The sequence below is a fragment of the Corvus cornix genome, chromosome 28 (assembly GCF_000738735.6).
Source record: "Corvus cornix cornix isolate S_Up_H32 chromosome 28, ASM73873v5, whole genome shotgun sequence".
Taxonomy (NCBI): domain Eukaryota; kingdom Metazoa; phylum Chordata; class Aves; order Passeriformes; family Corvidae; genus Corvus; species Corvus cornix.
This window is the reverse complement of record NC_046356.1, coordinates 3887203-3906035: the sequence shown is the minus strand read 5'-3', so window position 1 is coordinate 3906035 and position 18833 is coordinate 3887203. Positions and strand designations below refer to the sequence as shown.

At 53.7% G+C, this 18833-nt stretch overlaps 1 protein-coding gene across 3 annotated transcripts; it reads left to right on the top strand.

The window, feature by feature from the left end:
- The first annotated feature begins 1505 nt into the window (after nt 1-1505).
- Nucleotides 1506-18505, top strand: KLHL26 (kelch like family member 26). 3 transcript variants are annotated; one of them, XM_039566420.1, is made up of 3 exons: nt 1506-1561; nt 12248-12430; nt 15686-18505. In XM_039566420.1, the coding sequence occupies exons 1-3, from the start codon at nt 1515-1517 to the stop codon at nt 17265-17267; spliced, it is 1812 nt and encodes a 603-aa protein (XP_039422354.1). In that variant the 5' UTR covers nt 1506-1514; the 3' UTR covers nt 17268-18505. The 3 variants fall into 3 exon arrangements, with proteins under 3 accessions (XP_039422354.1, XP_039422356.1, XP_039422355.1); XM_039566421.1 differs by lacking the exon at nt 1506-1561 and adding an exon at nt 1817-8321; XM_039566422.1 differs by lacking the exon at nt 12248-12430 and having other exon boundaries at nt 1507-1561.
- Nucleotides 18506-18833: the final 328 nt, after the last annotated feature.

Sequence of the window (18833 nt, the reverse complement as noted above, 5' to 3'; positions counted from 1 at the left end):
TGCTCCCCAAGGTTTTGCGAGGCTTAATTAATGAATGTCTGTAAAACGCATTTGGAGCTGGGAATGAAATGTGCTGTGGAAATGCCAAATATTTTTAATGCTCCAGCAGATTTAGGAGGTTTAAATAAGAAAAATACACAGCTTTTCCTCTCCGAAACAGATTGCTCTCCTTGAAGCAAAGAGCTCCAGAACATGAAGTTTTCATCAGGCTGACTTGAAAGGGAGTTTTCACGGCTTTCCAAGCGCGTTCGTTCTCATGTACGAATTCCCCCCTTTCCCTTCTACAGATGTGGACCCCGAGCATGGGAAATCAAAGAAATCTACCCCCGGCCGTTGGCAGGGCCAGCGCTATGAATAATTTCCTGATTCCCACTGATGACTGGAATGCCCCCTCGACCAGATGCGCGCCGGCTTTAGGAATTACACGGACCCCGCGTGGCCTCGGTGGCTTTGGGGAGAGCTGGGAGGGCTCTGATGCCGACCATGTGTGGGGACGGAGGCGGTTTTGGCAGCGGGACGCGCAGGGATCTCCAGCGACAGGACTGCACCCTCTGGAGGGTACTGCTGCTCCTGCACGAGGAGGTTTTGGCCAAAAATCCCCCTCCAGAATGGCCCAGGTGGCCTGGCAGGAGGTTTTGTCCCCACCAGGGCTGTCCCCGCAGTCCTGGGCGCCGCAGGTGACATTTAGTGATCCGCAGGTGGAATCCCGAGGGAAATATTGGGATTTCCAGGGCAGGCTGTGGTCCGATAATGCTCGCATGGAAGGAACTGGTGGCCTGTGGGGCGGTGACAGACCTCTGGGACCCCGCAGCTGTGGGGCGGTGGCTGCCACCGGGACATCCGAGGGATGGAGACAGACCCCCAAGTCCTCTCAGCCATGAGGCAGTGACAGACCCCCAAACTCCACAGGCTGGTGGGGGTGACAGAGCCCCGATGCCCTCAGGCTGGTGGGGGGTGACAGCCCCCGGTCCCCCAGCCCCGGGGGGAGGTGACAGCTCCAGGGGGAGGTGACAGCCCCCGGCCCCCAATTCCGGGGAAGGTGACAGCCCCCGGTCCCCCAGCCCCGGGGGAGGTGACGGCCCCCGGTCCCCAGGCCCAGGGGGAGGTGACAGCCCCCGGTCCCCCAATCCCGGGGGGAGGTGACAGTCCCCGGTCCCCCAGCCCCGGGGGAGGTGACGGCCCCCGGTCCCCCAGCCCCAGGGGGAGGTGACAGCCCCCGGTCCCCCAATCCCAGGGGAGGTGACAGCCCCCGGCCCCCCAGCCCCAGGGAGAGGTGACAGCCCCCGGTCCCCCAGCCCCGGGGGAGGTGACAGCCCCCGGTCCCCCAGCCCCAGGGGAGGTGACAGCCCCCGCACTCCCGCGGGGCGGTGACACGGCGGTGGCGGCGGGGCGGCGCCAGGCCCGGCGGGCGCGGAGCGGAGCCCGCGGCTCCCGGTCCCCGCCGCTCCTGCGCCTTTAACGCGGCGGCCCCGCCGCCTCCCCCGCGGCACCGGCGGCGGCGGCGGCGCTCGGCGATGGCGGAGTCCGGCGGGGCCGAGTTCGGCGCGGAGCGGCCGAGCAGGTGAGCGGGGCCGGCGCGGCCTAGGCCGGGCAGCGGGGCCGGGCCCCATCGGCCCGCGGGGCTCCGCCGCCTTCCCCGGGCCCGGGGTCACGGAGCGCCGGCCTGGCCGAGGAGCCGCTGCCCGGGGGCGCTGTGGCGGGCGGCAGCACGGCCCGGTGCCCGGTGCCCGGTGCTCGGTGCTCGGTGCCTCAGGGGCCGGGGATTGTCCTGAGCGGGGCCCGCGGGAAGGGAGCGATCGTGATGAGCAGCGACGCTGCTGCTCGTGGGGTGTGTGAGGAGGGAGGCTGAGGTTTGGGCCAGGCTCTAAAGCAGAAAATAGTGTGAATGCTATGGTGAATCCTATAGTGAATCCTACAGTGAATCGCACCCAGTGAAACCGCCCCAGGGAATCCCACCCTGGGTCAGGTCTGTGGAGCCACCAGCTCTGCGGGTTTGTAGAGACACCAGGTGCAGCAGTTCCAGAGACTTCCAATGTTTGGTGTTTCAGGCCCATTCTGCTGCCCCCCATCCCCTCTGCTGTGCCCCCAGCCTGCAGATCCAACCCAGTCCCTGATTTTGGGGGGGTCCCTCAGGCTTTGAAGGCAGTGCAGAGCAGGTGGTACCTGTCGGGGTGATGTGGTACCTGTCGGGGTGATGCTCTGGGTGCTGCAGGTGGTACCTGCTCACGGAGGAGTTTCTGTTCCTGGGGTTTTCCTGTCTGTCACCATCCCGAGCTCGTGTTGGACAGTGTTCAGGGAGTTGTGGTGTCTGGCTCGGGGATGTTACGCTGTTGCTGTCAGCCCGGGCTGTCACTTTGCTTCAAAGCATCGTTTATCCTCAGCTTCGCTCAGCGTTGCCTCCTGAAATAACCACCCGTGTGTGTCACGCTGTGGAGGGGAAGCCCTCCCAGGCATTGTTCAGTGCTGGAGAAGCCTCTCTGAATCCTCACCTATAGATTTATCCTACTTTTTTCCACCTCAGTGACCACCTGTGCTCCTTGAAGCTCCATGCTGTGTCACCTGTGGCGTCTCATTTCATCCCTCTGCACCTCCTTTTCCTTTCTCAGGCAGGAATTCCAGCACTTCTTACTCCAGGTGTTGGTAGCACTGCTCCCCTGGCACTTGGGAGTTCCCTGGGCGTGCAGCAGTGAGAAATGGAAGTAATTTGTTTCAGGGCTGTGATAAATCACCCAGGCTGGAGCTGCAGCAGTTTTATTCCCCCGAGCTGCAGCTCCGTCATGTTCGCTATCGCTGAGTGTTTATTTTCTTTGTTAATTTTAAAGCAAAGCTCGTTGAAGTTTGGATCCTGCTTCTTGTTGCTTGGGAGTTTAGAGGATTTTTACTTGTTTAAAGGTGGATTTATTGGGGAATATGAGGAGAAATCTGATGGGGGACTTTGGATGTGCTGTAGAGCGTGAGCAGGATTCCAAGGGCATTCCTTGGCGGCAGTGATTCCTTGTTAGGTGCTTCCACTTGTGACTTTTTTGCACTTCTTATTGACTCTCCAAGGCAGGAGGACAGAGGCTCTGGTGCTGTTTCACACATGCCATTTGGATGGTGCACTGCAGCTCCAACACCACGGGCAGAATTTCCATCTTTGGAATTGCTACCGCTTGCCCGGGAGCTGTGGCTGCCCCGGAGCAGGAAAATTCACTTCTCTGCTGGGATCCTGCTCTTTCCTTCAACACAGAACAGGCTGGGCAAGACCATGGGGACAAAAGGCCCTGGACACGCTGATGGCATGAGATAAAGCCACTCCTGGGCATTGAAAAGCAAATGGCTCCAATCTTCTATCTCGAAATAAACTTTCGGTTTGGTTTTTTTTTTCCTTTCTTCCTCCTTGGGTAGAATTTCATGACTTACAAATGGGTTTCATATTTTACTCCCAGCCTTCTTTTATCACGTAGAGGGAGAGTTTCAGGCTGCAGAATTCACTCTGTAGCACTGGGAATGTGCTTTGGGGTCAGGGAGAGGAAACCTGGAACCTTTCGGGATCCCCAGCAGGAGAAGCTTCTGCGCTCGAGCCATCGAGGCATCGTTGTTGCAGCGTTGGTGAGGTGGGGTTGTGCAAAGCAGGGTCACAAAAATCTGGGAAAAACACCATCCCAGATGCTGGAGAGAGTGTTCCCGTGCAGGCCTTTCCATGGGAATTGATTGAGGTGTCCAGAAAAGCTGTCGAGGAATTAATTGGGAATAATCCCTTGAAGGACGTGCTGACGTGTTTGCTGTGAAAACCAGGAAGAACAGGCAAGGTCTTATCTCAAATGTCTGGGTTCCCATCAAGGGGATGCTGACCTGAGCTTCCCAAACTTTATTCCTTCTGAGAAAGTGGTGGGAAGGAGAGGAATGTCCAGGGGGATGGAGTAAAACCACAAAGGGGGAAGATAAGGGCCGTGAGCCTGCCTTGCTCTGGAGTTCCTGTCATCTCCTACAGCTTCACCCTTCAATCACACTTGGTATTTTTTCCCTTTTGGAGCCGAAGTGGAGTTTTTGTGGGGTTTCTATGATCCATCCTCTGCCACATGGCAAGTTTCAGACAGATTTAGTTGTTAGATCTGGTAGACGTGGTGTAAATGTTTATGCTCTAACTGAATCACTGTAAAAATAACTGCTGCCTGCTCTTGCAGTGTTGGGAGAGTCCCGAGCTGGGGGTTTTGTTTAGACCAAAAGTAAACTTGGGGGGATGCTTTAAAGGTTCCTGTCATGCCTCCAAGTGTTGTGTGGCTTTGTAAGGAAGGGCCTCACAGGGTGGGATGATGGTTAAAGCGTCTTTCCCAGTTTCTCATTTATTAAGAAATGCTGGAGTTGCACAGAAATTTGGGATCTTTAAGAAAAGCTGTTCTGGTGGCCTTGGGTGGCTCTGTTCAGGGCAGAGTGGCACAAAGCCTGTGCAGGACAGAGCTGCCCACAGAGCTGGGAAACAAAATGATGTTATGAAGGGCACAAACCTGAGTGCAGAGGGTTCAGATGAGCAGAGAAAGACAGATCTGAGCTGGAATTTGGTGCCGCGATGCCGAGTACCGGGGCAGCTGCTCCCACCTGCTGGGAAACACCAATTCCCTCATTTCCATGGAAGGAATGATGCTTTTGCTGCTGCTCTCTGCTGTTTCATCACCTTGTGCTGTTTTTGCCTGAGCTCCCTGGCTGCTCCCAGGCTCTGATCTGGAGCGTGGAGGTGCAGGGAGGGGAGAGGAGTACTTACTCTGCACGTAGCTACTCCTGTTGTGCTATTGCCACACTGCCCACGCCGTGCAATCCATGCTGCAGAAACAGCCTGGCACAAGCACCGCTCCTGGACCTCTGGAAAAGCTGGAAGTTTCCCCGAGTTCTTCCCAGGTGTGGAGCGGAGGGCCCAGGATAGTTGTGTAGGGCAAGGTGGGGAGTGATTTTCTTGCTGTGGGGACCTTTCTGCCCCGCCAGAGCTGCTGGCAGAGCTGGTACGGGCTGTCCCCACAGGGAAGGTGACCCAGAGGTTGCTGAGCTGTGCAGAGCCCAGGCAGGTCCTGACGGATTTTTGGATGGACGTGCCCAGAGCACCGCGGATCGGCTCCCAGAGGTGACAGGGTGACGCTGGAGCGGGCGCAGGGGAGGAGGCCGGTGTCCAGCAGTGCCTGTGTGCGGGCCAGGGGACACTTTTGGGGTGGCCTTGGTGGCTCTGCTGTGCTTGCCGACACCACTAGGTGCCTCCCAGCCTTTGCACTGCGGGGAGAGGCTCGGGAGCACCCGCTGCTCCCTCGGGCTGCTCCAGCAGCCCAGGCTTGGGGCACGGCTCTGATTTTTGGGTTATTTTGGACGTGAGCTTCACTTTTCACACAGCAGGGTTTGTCCCTGAGCTGGGGGAACGTGGAGCTGTTTAAGGCAGAGCTGTCGGGGAGTATTGAGGGTGCAACGAGCCTGAACTTGGGGGTGTATGTGGATTTTATGGGATGTGAACCCTACAGTCTGAGGGGCCCTGTGTGCCTGACTCTGTCACTGCTGTCACACTGCCACAGCAATGGACATGCTCCGAGTGATTTTTGCGTTTGCTCTGTTTGTTCCTGGCTCAGAGGGATTAGGCTTGGGGCTGATAAAAAATAATCACCATCAGGGTTATGGGGTGGGGGAGCACCTTCCCATTCTCGGTCCCTGTGATAAGTGCAGGTCGAGGTGGTGGCAGGGCAGGGCAGTGATGGGTGATGAGTGTCACCTCTCCAGCTGTCATCTCTCTGCTGGGACCAGAGGAAAATCCCAGTGCAGGACAAGACCCTCTGTTGTAGCTCTAAATATGGGTAGAAAAAGGAGAAATAGCAAATCCTTGTAAATAATCTCACTGTGACATTTTTGCCCCTCCAACCCCTGGTATCCAAACCTGGGCTCTTGGAATCCTCACCTGAGAGTCCCTCTGGTCCTTTGGCTGCTGAATCACCAAACTGCTTTTCCCACTGCACCAGCACAAAGATGCCTCTGGCTTTGTGACAGAAACATTTGAGGAATCTGATTCTGGGGGTTCTTTGTTGCTGTTTTTCTTCCCCCCCACAATTTGTGCTGGGTACAGCACGTCCTGCCCGGGGCCTCACGTTGAAACTCTGGGCGGTGGCACAGAGTTGAACGTATTCACATCTTTCACCTTCCACTTTTTTGCTGCTCTGTTTTACCAGGCCAGCCAGCTTTTTGACAGCCATCCAGTTTTATTAGTGCAGAAACCAAAATCCCACCTCCTTTGGCTTGCAAACAACCTCCTGATTGATGCCTGGGAGCAGAGTAAATTCGTGTGTGTCTGCTGGGCCCTGTGCGAGCCCAGCTCAGAAGAAAAGAAAAACAGAGATTTTGGAAATGGCTGGGACTTCTAAGGGTATTAAAAAAATAATATTTCAAAAATAAATAAATTGAAAAGCTTCTTGCTGCTTTACCTTTGGGCTACAGGGTGTCCTTGGTTCCAGCTTGGGGGAAATGGGATGCAGATAAGCAAATCAAAGGATCAGCAGGACCCAAGACAGAAAGCACTGGAAAATGAACCAGGTGCCTCCTGGCTTCTGTAAAATCCAGCTTTAATTGCTGTTTTCACCAAATTGCAGGGCTGAATCTGGCCTGGGTTGGCTGGTAGTGGTCAGTGTGGGAGCACAGCAGCACCCAGTCCCATCCCAGTGCCGGCCAGTCCGGCTGCTGGGAGAGGGACCAGCCTTTGGGGCCCTGAAACAGAACTAAAAAAAGTTTAACTAAAAAAAGTCTGCTGGGTTTTGTCCTTTTTCTTTCTTAAATCAAGAATGTTCTTTGCTCTCCCTTTGCCAAACATTAAATTCACTTAAATTTCGAGGCTGGAGACTTTTCCAACTTTCCTGTTGCACTTGAGGCATTTTCCAGAGGACCATTATTTTCACACAAAGTGTCGCTCCTTCTGAAACTCAGCCCCATTTATAATCTCTTCATTTGAGCCCTGCAAATTGCCAGTCACTTTTAAAAAGCGATATTAGTCTCAGGCTCTCTCCTTTTATTTATTGCTTTGATGAAAGAGATGGTGTCGGGAGTGGAAAATGAGTGGAGGCAGAGGAGGGAAACGGGAGAAATTCAGGGAAGGAGTTGGAAAAGGGAACAAAGAAATCGATTAAACGCTTTTTTTTTTGCTCCCATATCTTGAGGATGATTATGTTTCGCTGGAAAACATCTCCTTCATTCAGAATGTTAATATTTAATTAGTTGCTGATCATTAAGTGCTTATTGTGGTTGCTAATTTGGCCAGGAAACGCTGTAAATGCTGCTGGGAACAGAAGTAGGTTAACAGGGCAGGTATTTTTGTGCTTCGGTGCCTCATCTTCCTTGCCCCCAAATTTCCAAGGAAACTTCTTGCTGTGTCTTCTTAGAGGGATGCAAAGGCCACGGGAACGTCATCCCAAAATCCTAAATGAGAGTCTGGGAAGCAGCAAATCCGCAGTGAAGGGCTCAGCCTTTCTGCCCTAACGTAGCATTTGTGAGTGTGGAGTGCTGAAAACTCATTTTCATCATTTGGGCATGTGATATAAAGCCTCAGGATCTGAAATATTACAGTCACCATGGCTACCAGTGACTTATCTGAGGGAGTTTGACTTTTGTTTTGATTTTAAGTGTCTTAATTGTAGTTTAAAAATCAGAATCTAAATGTGTTTTTTTACTTAGGCATGAAACTAAAGGCATTAAATGATTTGCATTATTAAAATATCTATAATGCTGCCTGTCAAAGGTTCCTAAAGAAGGTCCTTAATATTCATCCCTTATGTTCTAAATAAAGTTACTCTCCAGCTTTATGGGAGTTCTGCTTCTCTCACCACAAAAAATGTCTTGCAGGTGCCTCGCTGGCTATTTTGCAACCCCAAACCTTTTGTTTAGCCTTGGAAAAGCTGTGCCACTCCATACCTGGTGCTTTCTCACACATTCTGCTGCTTTTCCTCCTTCCCCTCCTGTCCCCCAGCCGTTCCCCGCGGGGTCCCACCTCTGGAGCTGGTGTTTATGGAAGAGTTTGGCTGCTGGAAGTTTGCCCTGCTCAGGAATCCTGCCAAACCCCCTCGAGTTTCTCCTGGATGAAAAATTACTGAGCACCACCTGCCCAAAAAGTGGGAAAGCGTGGGGATGCTGAGCTGGGATGGAGAGCACCGAACTGCCCCTCCTTCCATGGTGTAAAAGAAGAGGAGGAACACGACAGGCAGTGGTGCAGCCGAAGATTTTTCTCCCTTAATTCAATCACTGAAATGTTACAATCTGTCCTGCTCTAATTCTCTCCACTTGTACTTGTGCAGCGGTTGCAAACATGCTGAAATATGAACTCATGCTTGGTAAGCCTTTAATTCCAGCTTTGATGTTTTTAATCATCAGTACAGATTTGGTAAAAATGATTCATTAGCTTGAAACGCGTCTTGGATTCCACGTGACGCTGTGGGGAACGGAGGAGGCAGCGCCAGGGGCCGCTTGTTCTTGGGATGTTCTTTGTGCCTGAGCTGATTCTTGAAGTGTGGCCCTCAACATCTCAGCTTTAGAGGCCTCTTGGGTGTCCAGATGCCTCCTCTCTGCATCTGGTTTCGGTCAAAACCCGAGCGCTCCTTGCTCAGAAATGTGTGAGCAGAGCCCGTGGTCGGTGCGCTGGGGCGAGGGCTCCTCTCTGGGTGCCGCAGCAGGAAGATTCCTGGCCTCGTTTGCCTTCCCTGCCTTCCCTGCCCGCTGTCTGCCTGGAACCACTCCCTTAACCCTTGCTGGGACATCTCCACACCCTCTGAGCCACCAGGGTTCGGGCTGGGGTTGGTTTCCCCCACGCTGAGCTCTAGCCTGCAGTGACTGGAGAGGATTGAAAGCAATCTGGCTTCAGAGCAGCGGCTCGGAGACAAATCCTCAATCCCATTACTTGTTCCCTGGCAGTCCCTGGTTGGATCTGGGGTACCAGGGATGTTATCAGAGCCTCTGAGGCTGCTGCCCAAAAGGCATCGCCCTCCTGGCTCAGCGTGGCTGTCGGATTCCAGCTGCCCCCGCCGTGAGTGCCATGGATATAAAGATCCCTTTCATGGCTGTTTCCATATGGAAAGTGGCATTCCTGTTCCTGTAAAGCCACCTTTGTGCCAGTATATCCACGTGAGAGGCCCTGGTGGTGGGAGGATGTTGGGATCCCCGCCGTGGGATCTTGGTGCGGGTGTGATTTTTGTGTCCTGCGTTCTTCCGATGGATAAATTCGGGTGCAGCCACAGGCCTGACCCTGCCCCAAGTTGAGGTATTGAAGGGCTTTCTGACCACAGAAACCCCACAGAACTCCAGCTTTTTGAGGACAAAGATGAGCATCCCGAGGAAAATTCCAGAAGCTCTCCAGCCCTGCCTCCCTCGGAAAGGGAAGGAGCGGAATAAACACTTTCTCCCTGTTGTGCTGAAAGGCTTTTATCTCCCGGGCACGTTCTGAGCTTCGAGGAGGAGCAGCAACTCTTCCCAGGTTTTGTCTTCCAGGCTGTTCCTGCTGTTAACAAATTGTTAAGCAACAAGTACACGGCATTTGGAGATCTGGGATGAGATAGGGACAGCCTCACAAAGGCGCTCTCAGATGTTCAAGGCTTCCTTTTGTGCTCAGGGGTTTTATATATTTATTTTTTACTCTCTGGCATCCAACTGCTGCTCCTCTTCTCCCTCCCTTTGCGGTGCTGGAGTGGGAGCCAAGGCCATGGATTCAGGTGTGCTCCCGTGTCCAGCCAAGCCTGCTCTTATCACAAATCCCTTTTTTCTCCCCGCAGAGCAAACACTGCTTGGTGCTGTTTCCTCACCTCTCCTCCTCCCCCTTTGTTTTCCGTAAATCCCTTACTTGATTTCTCATGCTTTGTGTGGATTTTGTTTTGTTTCCAGCTTGTTTTTTTCTCCTTAAAATCCTTATTTTTTTTTTTCTGGACATTAGCGATGCTTTTCTTTTGTTTTGCCTTTTTTTCCCCCCTCCTCAGAGTATTGTGTAATCAGTGGATCCTTTTATTCTACCCCTGTAAATAGACAAAGGAACCAGAACAGGGAGTTTTTCCTGGAGTAGCTGTTCCATTACCTGTTGAAATGAGTCCCACATCCCAACACCTTTATTCCACACAGATGGACCCACCCACCCTGAGCTAATCCTGTAAAAGTGAATTGAGGAAGAGGAAAAAAGAGGAATATTCATGCAGGTGACGGCTGTTGTCTGAACCTGCGCTGCGAGGGCTGTGGATCCAGGGACAGCATTCCAACAGGGATGAACGCCGAGGCTGGGAAAAGGAATGTTTGAAATCAGTCTAAAAAAAAAACCACAGAAGAAAATTCCCATGAGGAGACTCCTGCAGGAGATCGAGTGTGGTGAAGTCACAACGAATCGGGAATTGCGGCTCCCGCCGGCTCTGTCCCTGTGGATTTTACCTGCCCAGCCCGGAGCAGAGCGGCTTTGCTGGGTGACTGGTGCTGTGTCCAGAGGGAACATCCCTTCCATGCTGCTGCTGGACGTTTCCTCCTTCCTCCCCCAGCAAATGCAAGTTCCAGAGAGGAGAGGGAAAGGGGTTTGATGTGGTGAGAATCCACGCCTCGCTGCCCCAATCCCTTCCCTCTTTTTCCTTGGGAAGAGCTGGAGTGGACAGACATCTCTTGGCTTGCAGAGTGTGGATAAAGGTCCTGTCAGCAGCTGCCTTTTTGCTAAGCCTTCTTATTCCAGCAAGGAACACTCCACGCTCTGCTCTGAGGCTCTTCAGAGTGCTTTGATTTTAGGGTGGGGATTTCAGACCACCCTCACCCAGCTGAGCACCACCAGCCATCCCAGTAGGAGCTCCGATGGATTTTTTGAGGCATTCTCAAGCCTGAGGAGCTCGAACCAGCCTGCCAAGGTTTGCTCTGTGCATCCCAGCGAGCTCCAGAGCTCCCAGTGCTCTGATGGACATCCCAGATTTCCCCTCGCTCCCTCTCCCTAAAGCTTGCCGGAAATTGCAACCCGATAGGAGCGAGCCCTGTCCATTGTTCCTCATTGTTTGAGGATTGTTTACATCCACTTTTTTGTTATCCCATCTCCCTGACTCTTCCCTGACCTCTTGCCGGCTCGTTTGGTCCATTGTGTGTGGCTGTTGTTGTTCCAGGGAGTTCTGAGGGAGGAGGGTTGGAGCAAACCCTGGGATTACTCAGCCCCAGCCTACTCCTCTTTGGCTTCATTGCTTTATTCCACCTAAATAATAATAACAATAAAGATGATAATTCCCTCTAAGTGCGGTCCTAAGCGCACTCTCCCGCTGTGCATTTGGGAGCAACTCACGCAGCTTCCCAGACTCGGGATAATCTCCTTGGGATTTTTTAATGTCACGTTTCCATAAAACATTCCTCGAGGACGCAGAGACCCAGCAGCAGGATGCTCCTGGAAACATCAGCCCCATCCTGAGTATTGATCCCTGCGTTTTCTCCCCAGGAGCACACAGGATCTTGATCCTGAAAAGTCGGTCAGAGCTGGATTACATTTGCAAACCAGTTTGGGATTTCCCACGAGCGAGAGGGCTCAGGGAGTCTTGCAGTTGGTTCTGGAGTTCTTTCCAGAGCATCCCGCAGCCCCTTCCCCTGGAGCAGGGCTCCTGCTGCCTGCGAACGCAGCGTTCCCACCGACAAGTGCATCTGAGGCCAGGCAGATCCCGGGATGATGCTGGGGAACACGTGTGAGAGGCACTGGGAGAAGCAAGGAAATGTTTACGCTGGGAGGGGACTGTTGACAGTGCAGTTCAAACAGCTGACGTTATTCAGGGCAGCCAGTGCCGTGCAATATTTTGCTTTTTGCTCCTCTCCTGGGGGTCAGGCAGAAGGGAAGGATCAAATGGGGCTGGCAGGGCTGTCCTTGGCCGGAGCAGGGAATCCAGCAGCTGCAGGCAAGGAAGGTGGTGAGGAGAAGCAGCAACTGTGGCTTGGTGTAGTGGTTGAAGTCGAGGTCAGGGTGGATTCTGGGGCAGCTCAGCGCAGGGACACCAACATTCCCTGGATATTGTGGCCCCAGGAGATGTTTGGGTGGTGTCTGGAGCCCCGTGTGTGCTGCAGGGCTGTCAGTGCCAGAGGATAACTGAGAAATGTGGAAGTGTTTTGTGCTGGGAGAAGGGAACACGAGGTGCTGATGTGCTGGGTGGCTGTTGAGCTGGGAATTGAATTTGCCTTCCAACTGGTCCCAGTTCCCGTGCGTCCCCATCTCGCTGGGTGGGTATCTGACATTCTGTGTTCGTTTCAAACCAGCCTGTCTCTCTTGTTCTGTTTTTAGCATGGCTGACAAGAACAGCACCCTGAAATGCACGTTCTCTGCTCCTGGCCACAGCACCACGCTGCTGCAGGGACTGGCCTCGCTCCGAGCTCAGGCTCAGCTGCTTGATGTCATCCTCACTATAAATAATGAAGTGTTTCAGGTTCATAAAGTTGTCTTGGCTGCCTGCAGTGACTATTTCAGGTGAGAATCCCATAGGGAAGCAGGCATTTTTACCTTTCCCGTGGGTTTGCTGTCTCCCCATCCTCCCCCACCCCAACCTCCCCACCGCACCCCAAAAGTCCCATCCCACAGAAATCTTTGGAGGTTTGGTTTGCTCCATGGATGTCCTGCAGGCAGGTTGAGGTTCAGGATCAGTCCCTCTGCACTCAGGTTTGTTCAGCTACAGCTGCTGGGCCAAGACAGGAGCCCAAGCCCAGGTTTTGAACCCACCTGGGCAGGTGTTGGTGCTGCTTTTGCTCTGGAGCCACTTGAGCTGATTTGGAGGTAGCAGTGAGGCCTCCAGAATGAGGCATCCCATCCTCCTGCTCTCTTTAACCACCACTGATGTGTCTGTAGTGCTCCCTGCCCATGAGCTGAGAGCACTGAGGTCCTGAGAGCGCTCCCCAGATCCCAGAAGATCCGGGAGAGCTGTCCCAGCTGGTGTGGGTTGAAAACCGAAGCACCACGAGGAGTTTCTGCAGCCAAATTAATGCAGAGGGAGCCAATTGCAGGGCAGGGAATTCAGTCTTGAGTGAAAACAGGTGTTTTATCCATCTTGCCTCTGTCACAGGATCACAGAATTGTGGTTGAGGTTGGAAAAGGTCTCCAAGGTCATCAAGTTCAACCTTGTCACCCAGCCCAGAGCACTGAGTGTCACATCCAGGCCTTCCATGGACACCTCCAGAGATGGGCACTCCAAACCTCCCTGGGCAGCCCCTGCCAAAGTCTAATCACCCTTTCCATGAAGAAATTCCTGCTGATGTCCACCCTGAGCCTCCCCTGGCACAGCTTGAGGCCGTTCCCTCTTGTCCTGTTGTCCCCTGTTCCCAGAGCCCAACTTCCCCCCGGCTGCCCCCTCCTGTCAGGGACTTGTGCAGAGCCACAAGGTCCCCCCTGAGCCTCCTTTGCTCCAGGCTGAGCCCCTTTCCAGCTCCCTCAGCTGCTCCTCAGGACTGACTCTCTCTGTCCAGCTCCTTTGGAACGGCTCTGACTGGGAATGGCTTTGAGTCCGGGAACTTTCTGGGGCAGCACCAGTGGCAGCGTGAAGTGAGGGACGTGCTGGAGACACCGGGTGCAGGGAAGGCTCACACTCATGGAGAGCTCGAGCTGGGAGTTGTTCCAGACTCTGGGAAGGCTGGAAAAGGGGCTGTTGATGGGATTTGCAGTCCCTTGATGTGTAGGTCCCTCCCAGCAGGTAAACAAGACCAAAGGGCTTCACCTGGCATCTCTCTGGCATCCCTGTGCCCGTTCTTCAGGGCTCCGTGTTCACACACATTTTCCAGGCTCTTCTCTCCCCTCCCCTCTCCCTGTGGTAACACAAACCTTCCAGGCTTATCACTCTCCTGAGCAGGCACACAGTTAATCCTGGAGCTGCTCTCCCCCCAGATGCTGATGGCACTGTTTTATTCCTCACTGCTGGGTGCAGGGCCACTGCCAGGGTGGTTTCACTGTCGAAATCTAATTGCTGAGTAGGTTCCTTGTTAGAACTTCAGTGGTGCTGAAGAACGTCGTCCTGGGGAACAATGGCAGAATAATCCAGCTTTTCGAAAACACTCTGGGATTTTTTCTGCAGGAAGGGGGAGGGAAAAGAGTGAAATTGAGGCATTTATATAATCAGCATTTTAGAACCGTAACACTTTTCGAAGGGAATTGCATTCTAGTGGATGATTTGTCTTCAGCATGGCAACAATAAACGCTTTCCTCTCCCTGTTCAGCTGGTGCAGGAGCACACACGTGGCCGGGTGTCCTCTGGGGCGAGGGATCAGGGCTGGGATTTGAGCAGAATGCTCTCATCTGCTGCACGGACAAATAATTGGGAACAGCGTTCCTGGTCACTCGGTTACAGCGGGCTGATTTCACATGCAGATATTTCCTTATTTAGGTCATTTAGGATTTCTTGGGTTTATGCTGGACGGCAGCAGGTTTTCTAGCCTGGTTTGGACAGGAAACTTGGAACTCCTGTCTTTTGACAGCGTTCCCAAGATATTCCTTTATTCCTGTGTCGGTGCAGGGTCTGTTCAGCATTTTTTCAGGCTGACTCGCACCTTGGAGTCAGCGCAGGCAGCTCTGGTGACACCACAGATTTACCTTTCCCATGGAAAAGAGCAGGTTACCCAGGGTGGAAAAAACAGCCCAAAATGTGCAGTTTTAAGATCTTTTGTGTGACAGTTCATGGCCTCGCAGGGACGTGTGTGCAGTGGCAGGGAGTGGTGACACTCCAAGTCGCCCCATGTCACTCTGTGTCACCTGCTCTGACTTTGCCTGACCCACAACTGCTCTGCCGCTGCTCCTTGAACACCAAGGGGTGCAAACCTTTGCCCTGAGCCACCCCTGGCTAACAAAACCCTCTGGAACGGGCTGTAAATGGCCCAAACCCCACAAGTGCAGCCCCGTCCCCATCCCCATCCCGCCCCTGGCGGCACTGGGAGCTGCGGCCCCACAGCCCTCGGCGTGGAATGTGCTTCCTGTGGAATTTAGGAGCCTCCCAAGGAGGTGATCCAGGGCCTAAGCTCTGCGTGGCCTGGGCAAGTGATGTGCTCGCAGCTGTGCTGTAACTGAGCCTTTTCCCCCCGAATTTTGTTTAATTGCCTGTCAGCCCCCTGCCGTCGGCGTTGCTGGAGGGGCTGCGGCTCCCATTTTTTAAGGCGTTGGGAAGGAGCTTTGGAGGGGAGGTTGTACTGGAAGACCAAAGCTGTTCACAGAATGTGTTGCACCTGCAATTTTTAAGCCATTTCGTAGTTCCCTACGAGGTAACAGGATCACAGGGCCTGAAGGCTGTGCTGCCAGGAGTCACTGAGCTCCTACCAGAGGTGTATTCCTTCCTTGTGCTCCCAAATCCTAAACCTAAACCTAAACCCCAATCTCTGCTGGAGCAGATCCCGTGGGATTCTTTTTTGTTGAGTATCACAGATTCATTGGTGTCCAGAATTCTCCACTCCCTGCTCTGGCAGCTGCCTCTTCCTGGAGCTTGGTCCTGTGGTCTGCTCTTATTCCCGCTGCCAGTGGGATTGAAAAACTTCTCCAGTTGCTGAGTATTCCTCCTCAGTGCACTGTTTATGCAAGCCTTATGTAAGTCGTTGCACACTCTCATTTCTCCTGGCTCGTAGAGATTTAGCCTTGATTTATTCCCCCCCTTCCCCATCCTAAGAGAATCAGAGTGTTCAATAAAATCCAATTCTAAGGTGCTGCATCTTTTGCTTAAACGGGGGTTTTTTTGTTTGTGTTCCTGACCTGCAGGGCGATGTTCACGGGCGGGATGAGAGAAGCCAGCCAGGATGTGATCGAGCTCAAAGGTGTGTCTGCCAAGGGCCTGAAGCACATCATCGACTTCGCCTACAGCGCCGAGGTGACTCTGGACCTCGACTGCATCCAGGACGTGCTGGGAGCCGCCGTCTTCCTGCAGATGGTGCCGGTGGTGGAGCTGTGCGAGGAGTTCCTCAAGTCTGCCATGAGCGTGGAGACGTGCCTCAACATCGGGCAGATGGCCACCACCTTCAGCCTCGCCTCCCTCAAGGAATCCGTGGACGCCTTCACCTTCAGGCACTTCCTGCAGATCTCCGAGGAGGAGGATTTCCTCCACCTGCCCCTGGAGCGCCTGGTGTTCTTCCTGCAGAGCAACAAGCTCAAGAGCTGCAGCGAGATCGAGCTGTTCCGCGCCGCCGTGCGCTGGCTGCAGTTCGACCCCGGGCGCCGCGCCAGCGCCAGCCAGGTGCTCTGCCACATCCGCTTCCCGCTCATGAAATCCTCGGAGCTGGTGGACAGCGTCCAGACCCTGGACATCATGGTGGAGGACGTGCTGTGCCGCCAGTACCTGCTGGAGGCCTTCAACTACCAGATCCTGCCCTTCCGGCAGCACGAGATGCAGTCGCCACGCACGGCCATCCGCTCGGACGTGCTGTCCCTCATCACCTTCGGCGGCACCCCCTACACCGACAACGACCGCACCGTCAGTGCCAAGGTCTTCTGCCTGCCCGACGCCGGCGGCCGCCAGTTCCGCGAGCTGACCGAGATGGAGGTGGGCAGCAGCCACTCGTGCGTGGCCGTGCTGGACAACTTCGTGTACCTGGTGGGAGGGCAGCAGCTGCAGTACCGCAGCGGGGAGGGCGCCGTGGACGTCTCCTACCGCTACGACCCCCACCTCAACCAGTGGCTGCGCATCCAGGCCATGCAGGAGAGCAGGATCCAGTTCCAGCTCAACGTCCTGCGCGGGATGGTTTACGCCACGGGCGGCCGCAACCGCTCGGGCAGCCTGGCCTCGGTGGAGAAGTACTGCCCCAAGGACAACGAGTGGACCTACGTGTGCTCCCTGAAGCGCAGGACGTGGGGCCACGCCGGGGCCACGGTGGGGGACAAGCTGTACATCTCGGGGGGGTACGGGATCTCCGTGGAGGACAAGAAGGCCCTGCACTGTTACGACCCTGCCACGGATCAGTGGGAGTTTAAGACCCCCATGAACGAGCCCAGGGTGCTGCACGCCATGGTCAGTGCCAACAGCAGGATTTACGCCCTGGGAGGCCGCATGGACCACGTGGATCGGTGCTTCGATGTCCTGGCTGTGGAATATTACGTCCCTGAGACGGACCAGTGGACCACGGTGAGCCCGATGCGCGCGGGGCAGTCGGAGGCCGGCTGCTGCTTGCTGGAGAAAAAGATTTACATCGTAGGGGGCTACAACTGGCACCTGAACAACGTGACCAGCATCGTGCAGGTCTACAACACAGAGACTGACGAGTGGGAGAGGGACTTGCACTTCCCAGAGTCTTTTGCTGGCATTGCCTGTGCCCCGGTCATCCTCCCGCAGGTGACGAGCCAGAGGTGACTCTGGGCTGCTCTGGGGTTGTGGGAGAGGGAAGGACAGCAAACAGCTCCAGTTCTCTGCTCCAGAATGTCCCTCCTCCTGCTGGGGAGTCCTGGCAAGCGAGTTCCATCAGCAGCACTTGTCAGCCAGGCAGACTGAACAGATGTTACAGCTGGGAAAAGCTTTTCTCTCCGCTCTCTCTCTCTCTCTTTTTTGTGGGGGGTGAATTTTGCCAACTTTTCGTATTTTTAAAGGCGTTACACGCTGCAAACTCTGGCAGCTCAGGAGTCACTCAGCACTGGGGTCTTGTTTCCAAGAGACCAGGTGGGGGATTTTTTATCAATAGCTCCAAAAATAAAAATCATTGTGCGTCGCTTTGTTGTTTTTTTAGCAAACAAACAAAAAAATACCAAAACCTGTGTAACACACTGACCTCCAGAAGCAATAAAGGGACAGTGGGAGCTACAAGAGCTCAGGTGCTTGGATTGTGAAACCAGATCCCTGTTTTTCAAAAGGTGACTTTTCCTTTTTTTTCTCCTTGCTGGAAAAGGGAATATTTATCCCTGCGCACCTCTGGTCCTCATTGCTTGGATCACGCTGCAATTCCTCGCCCCCTCCAGCTCCTCTAGTGCAGAAGTTCTCCCTTAATTGGGGCGTGCAGAGTTTGCAGCACTAAAGCCATGGTGAAAGCTTGATTATATATAAACAGGCATGATTATTTGGGTTTAGAAGTGCCAAAAAATTTGGCTGCCCTGGCAATAAGAGCTCTGCAGTCGTCCATCAGTGAAGCCAAGAGCTCCTGCAGTTTCTGGGTCAGGATTTTCACCTTTCCCAACACCTTCATCCCAACTCTTCCTCCACTAAAGGAGGTGGGTGCTACTCCTTCAGCAGCTGGAAGGATTTCTTCCTTGCCATGGGAATCAGCTGCTTGGCATCCCAAAATGATGGGAGTCCCAGTGGAATGTGGTTTCGTTGTTGCGGTGGTATTTTAAATTAAGAGGTTGGTTTAAGGTGGCTCTGTGATTTTTGTAAAATCTTCACTGAACACTTCCTGAACTTTCCTCCCCTCCAAGCCATTTTCCTTATTTAATTTGATGAATGAATTGCAAAAATCTCTGCTTTTATCAGGAATTCTGTTTCCAAGGGCTTTGTTTTGTATCTGTGTCGGCTTGATTTGGATGCACACGGTCTCCTTTTGTAGAGAAGCTGTTGCATTCTGCTGTGAAATAAATCCTGGGCTGCAACCTTTAGTGACAACTCGTAATGTCTGGTGTGCTGATGAATCCTTGGGAGCTCTGTGCAACGCATGAACTCCACACCTCAGAGATTTTTCTGGAATTCATGCAATCAGAGCACCTTTGGGTACGATGCAGGGCAGGCGTTCTGAATTTCAGATGAAAGTGATGCAGAATTTTGTCTGTTCCTCTCCATTTGCTGGTTTGCCAGTAATAAACTGATGGAGAGGACGTGTTGCTGTATGGAATGCTGCAGTTGGAGGCCTCGCAGGCACAATTGACTCCTTTTCTCTGCTCCTTTGGCCTGGCCTGGCTGCCAGAAACGCCCAGGATGGGCTTGGCAGGGACAGGA

What these genes read in the sequence shown, in the direction of transcription:
- KLHL26 (XM_039566420.1), top strand. Translation starts at nt 1,515, where the DNA reads ATGGCGGAGTCCGGCGGGGCCGAGTTCGGCGCGGAGCGGCCGAGCAG. An exon ending in GGCGCGGAGCGGCCGAGCAG is followed by an intron (nt 1,562 to 12,247) that starts GTGAGCGGGGCC and finishes TTCTGTTTTTAG; the next exon opens with CATGGCTGACAAGAACAGCA. An exon ending in GCCTGCAGTGACTATTTCAG is followed by an intron (nt 12,431 to 15,685) that starts GTGAGAATCCCA and finishes CCTGACCTGCAG; the next exon opens with GGCGATGTTCACGGGCGGGA.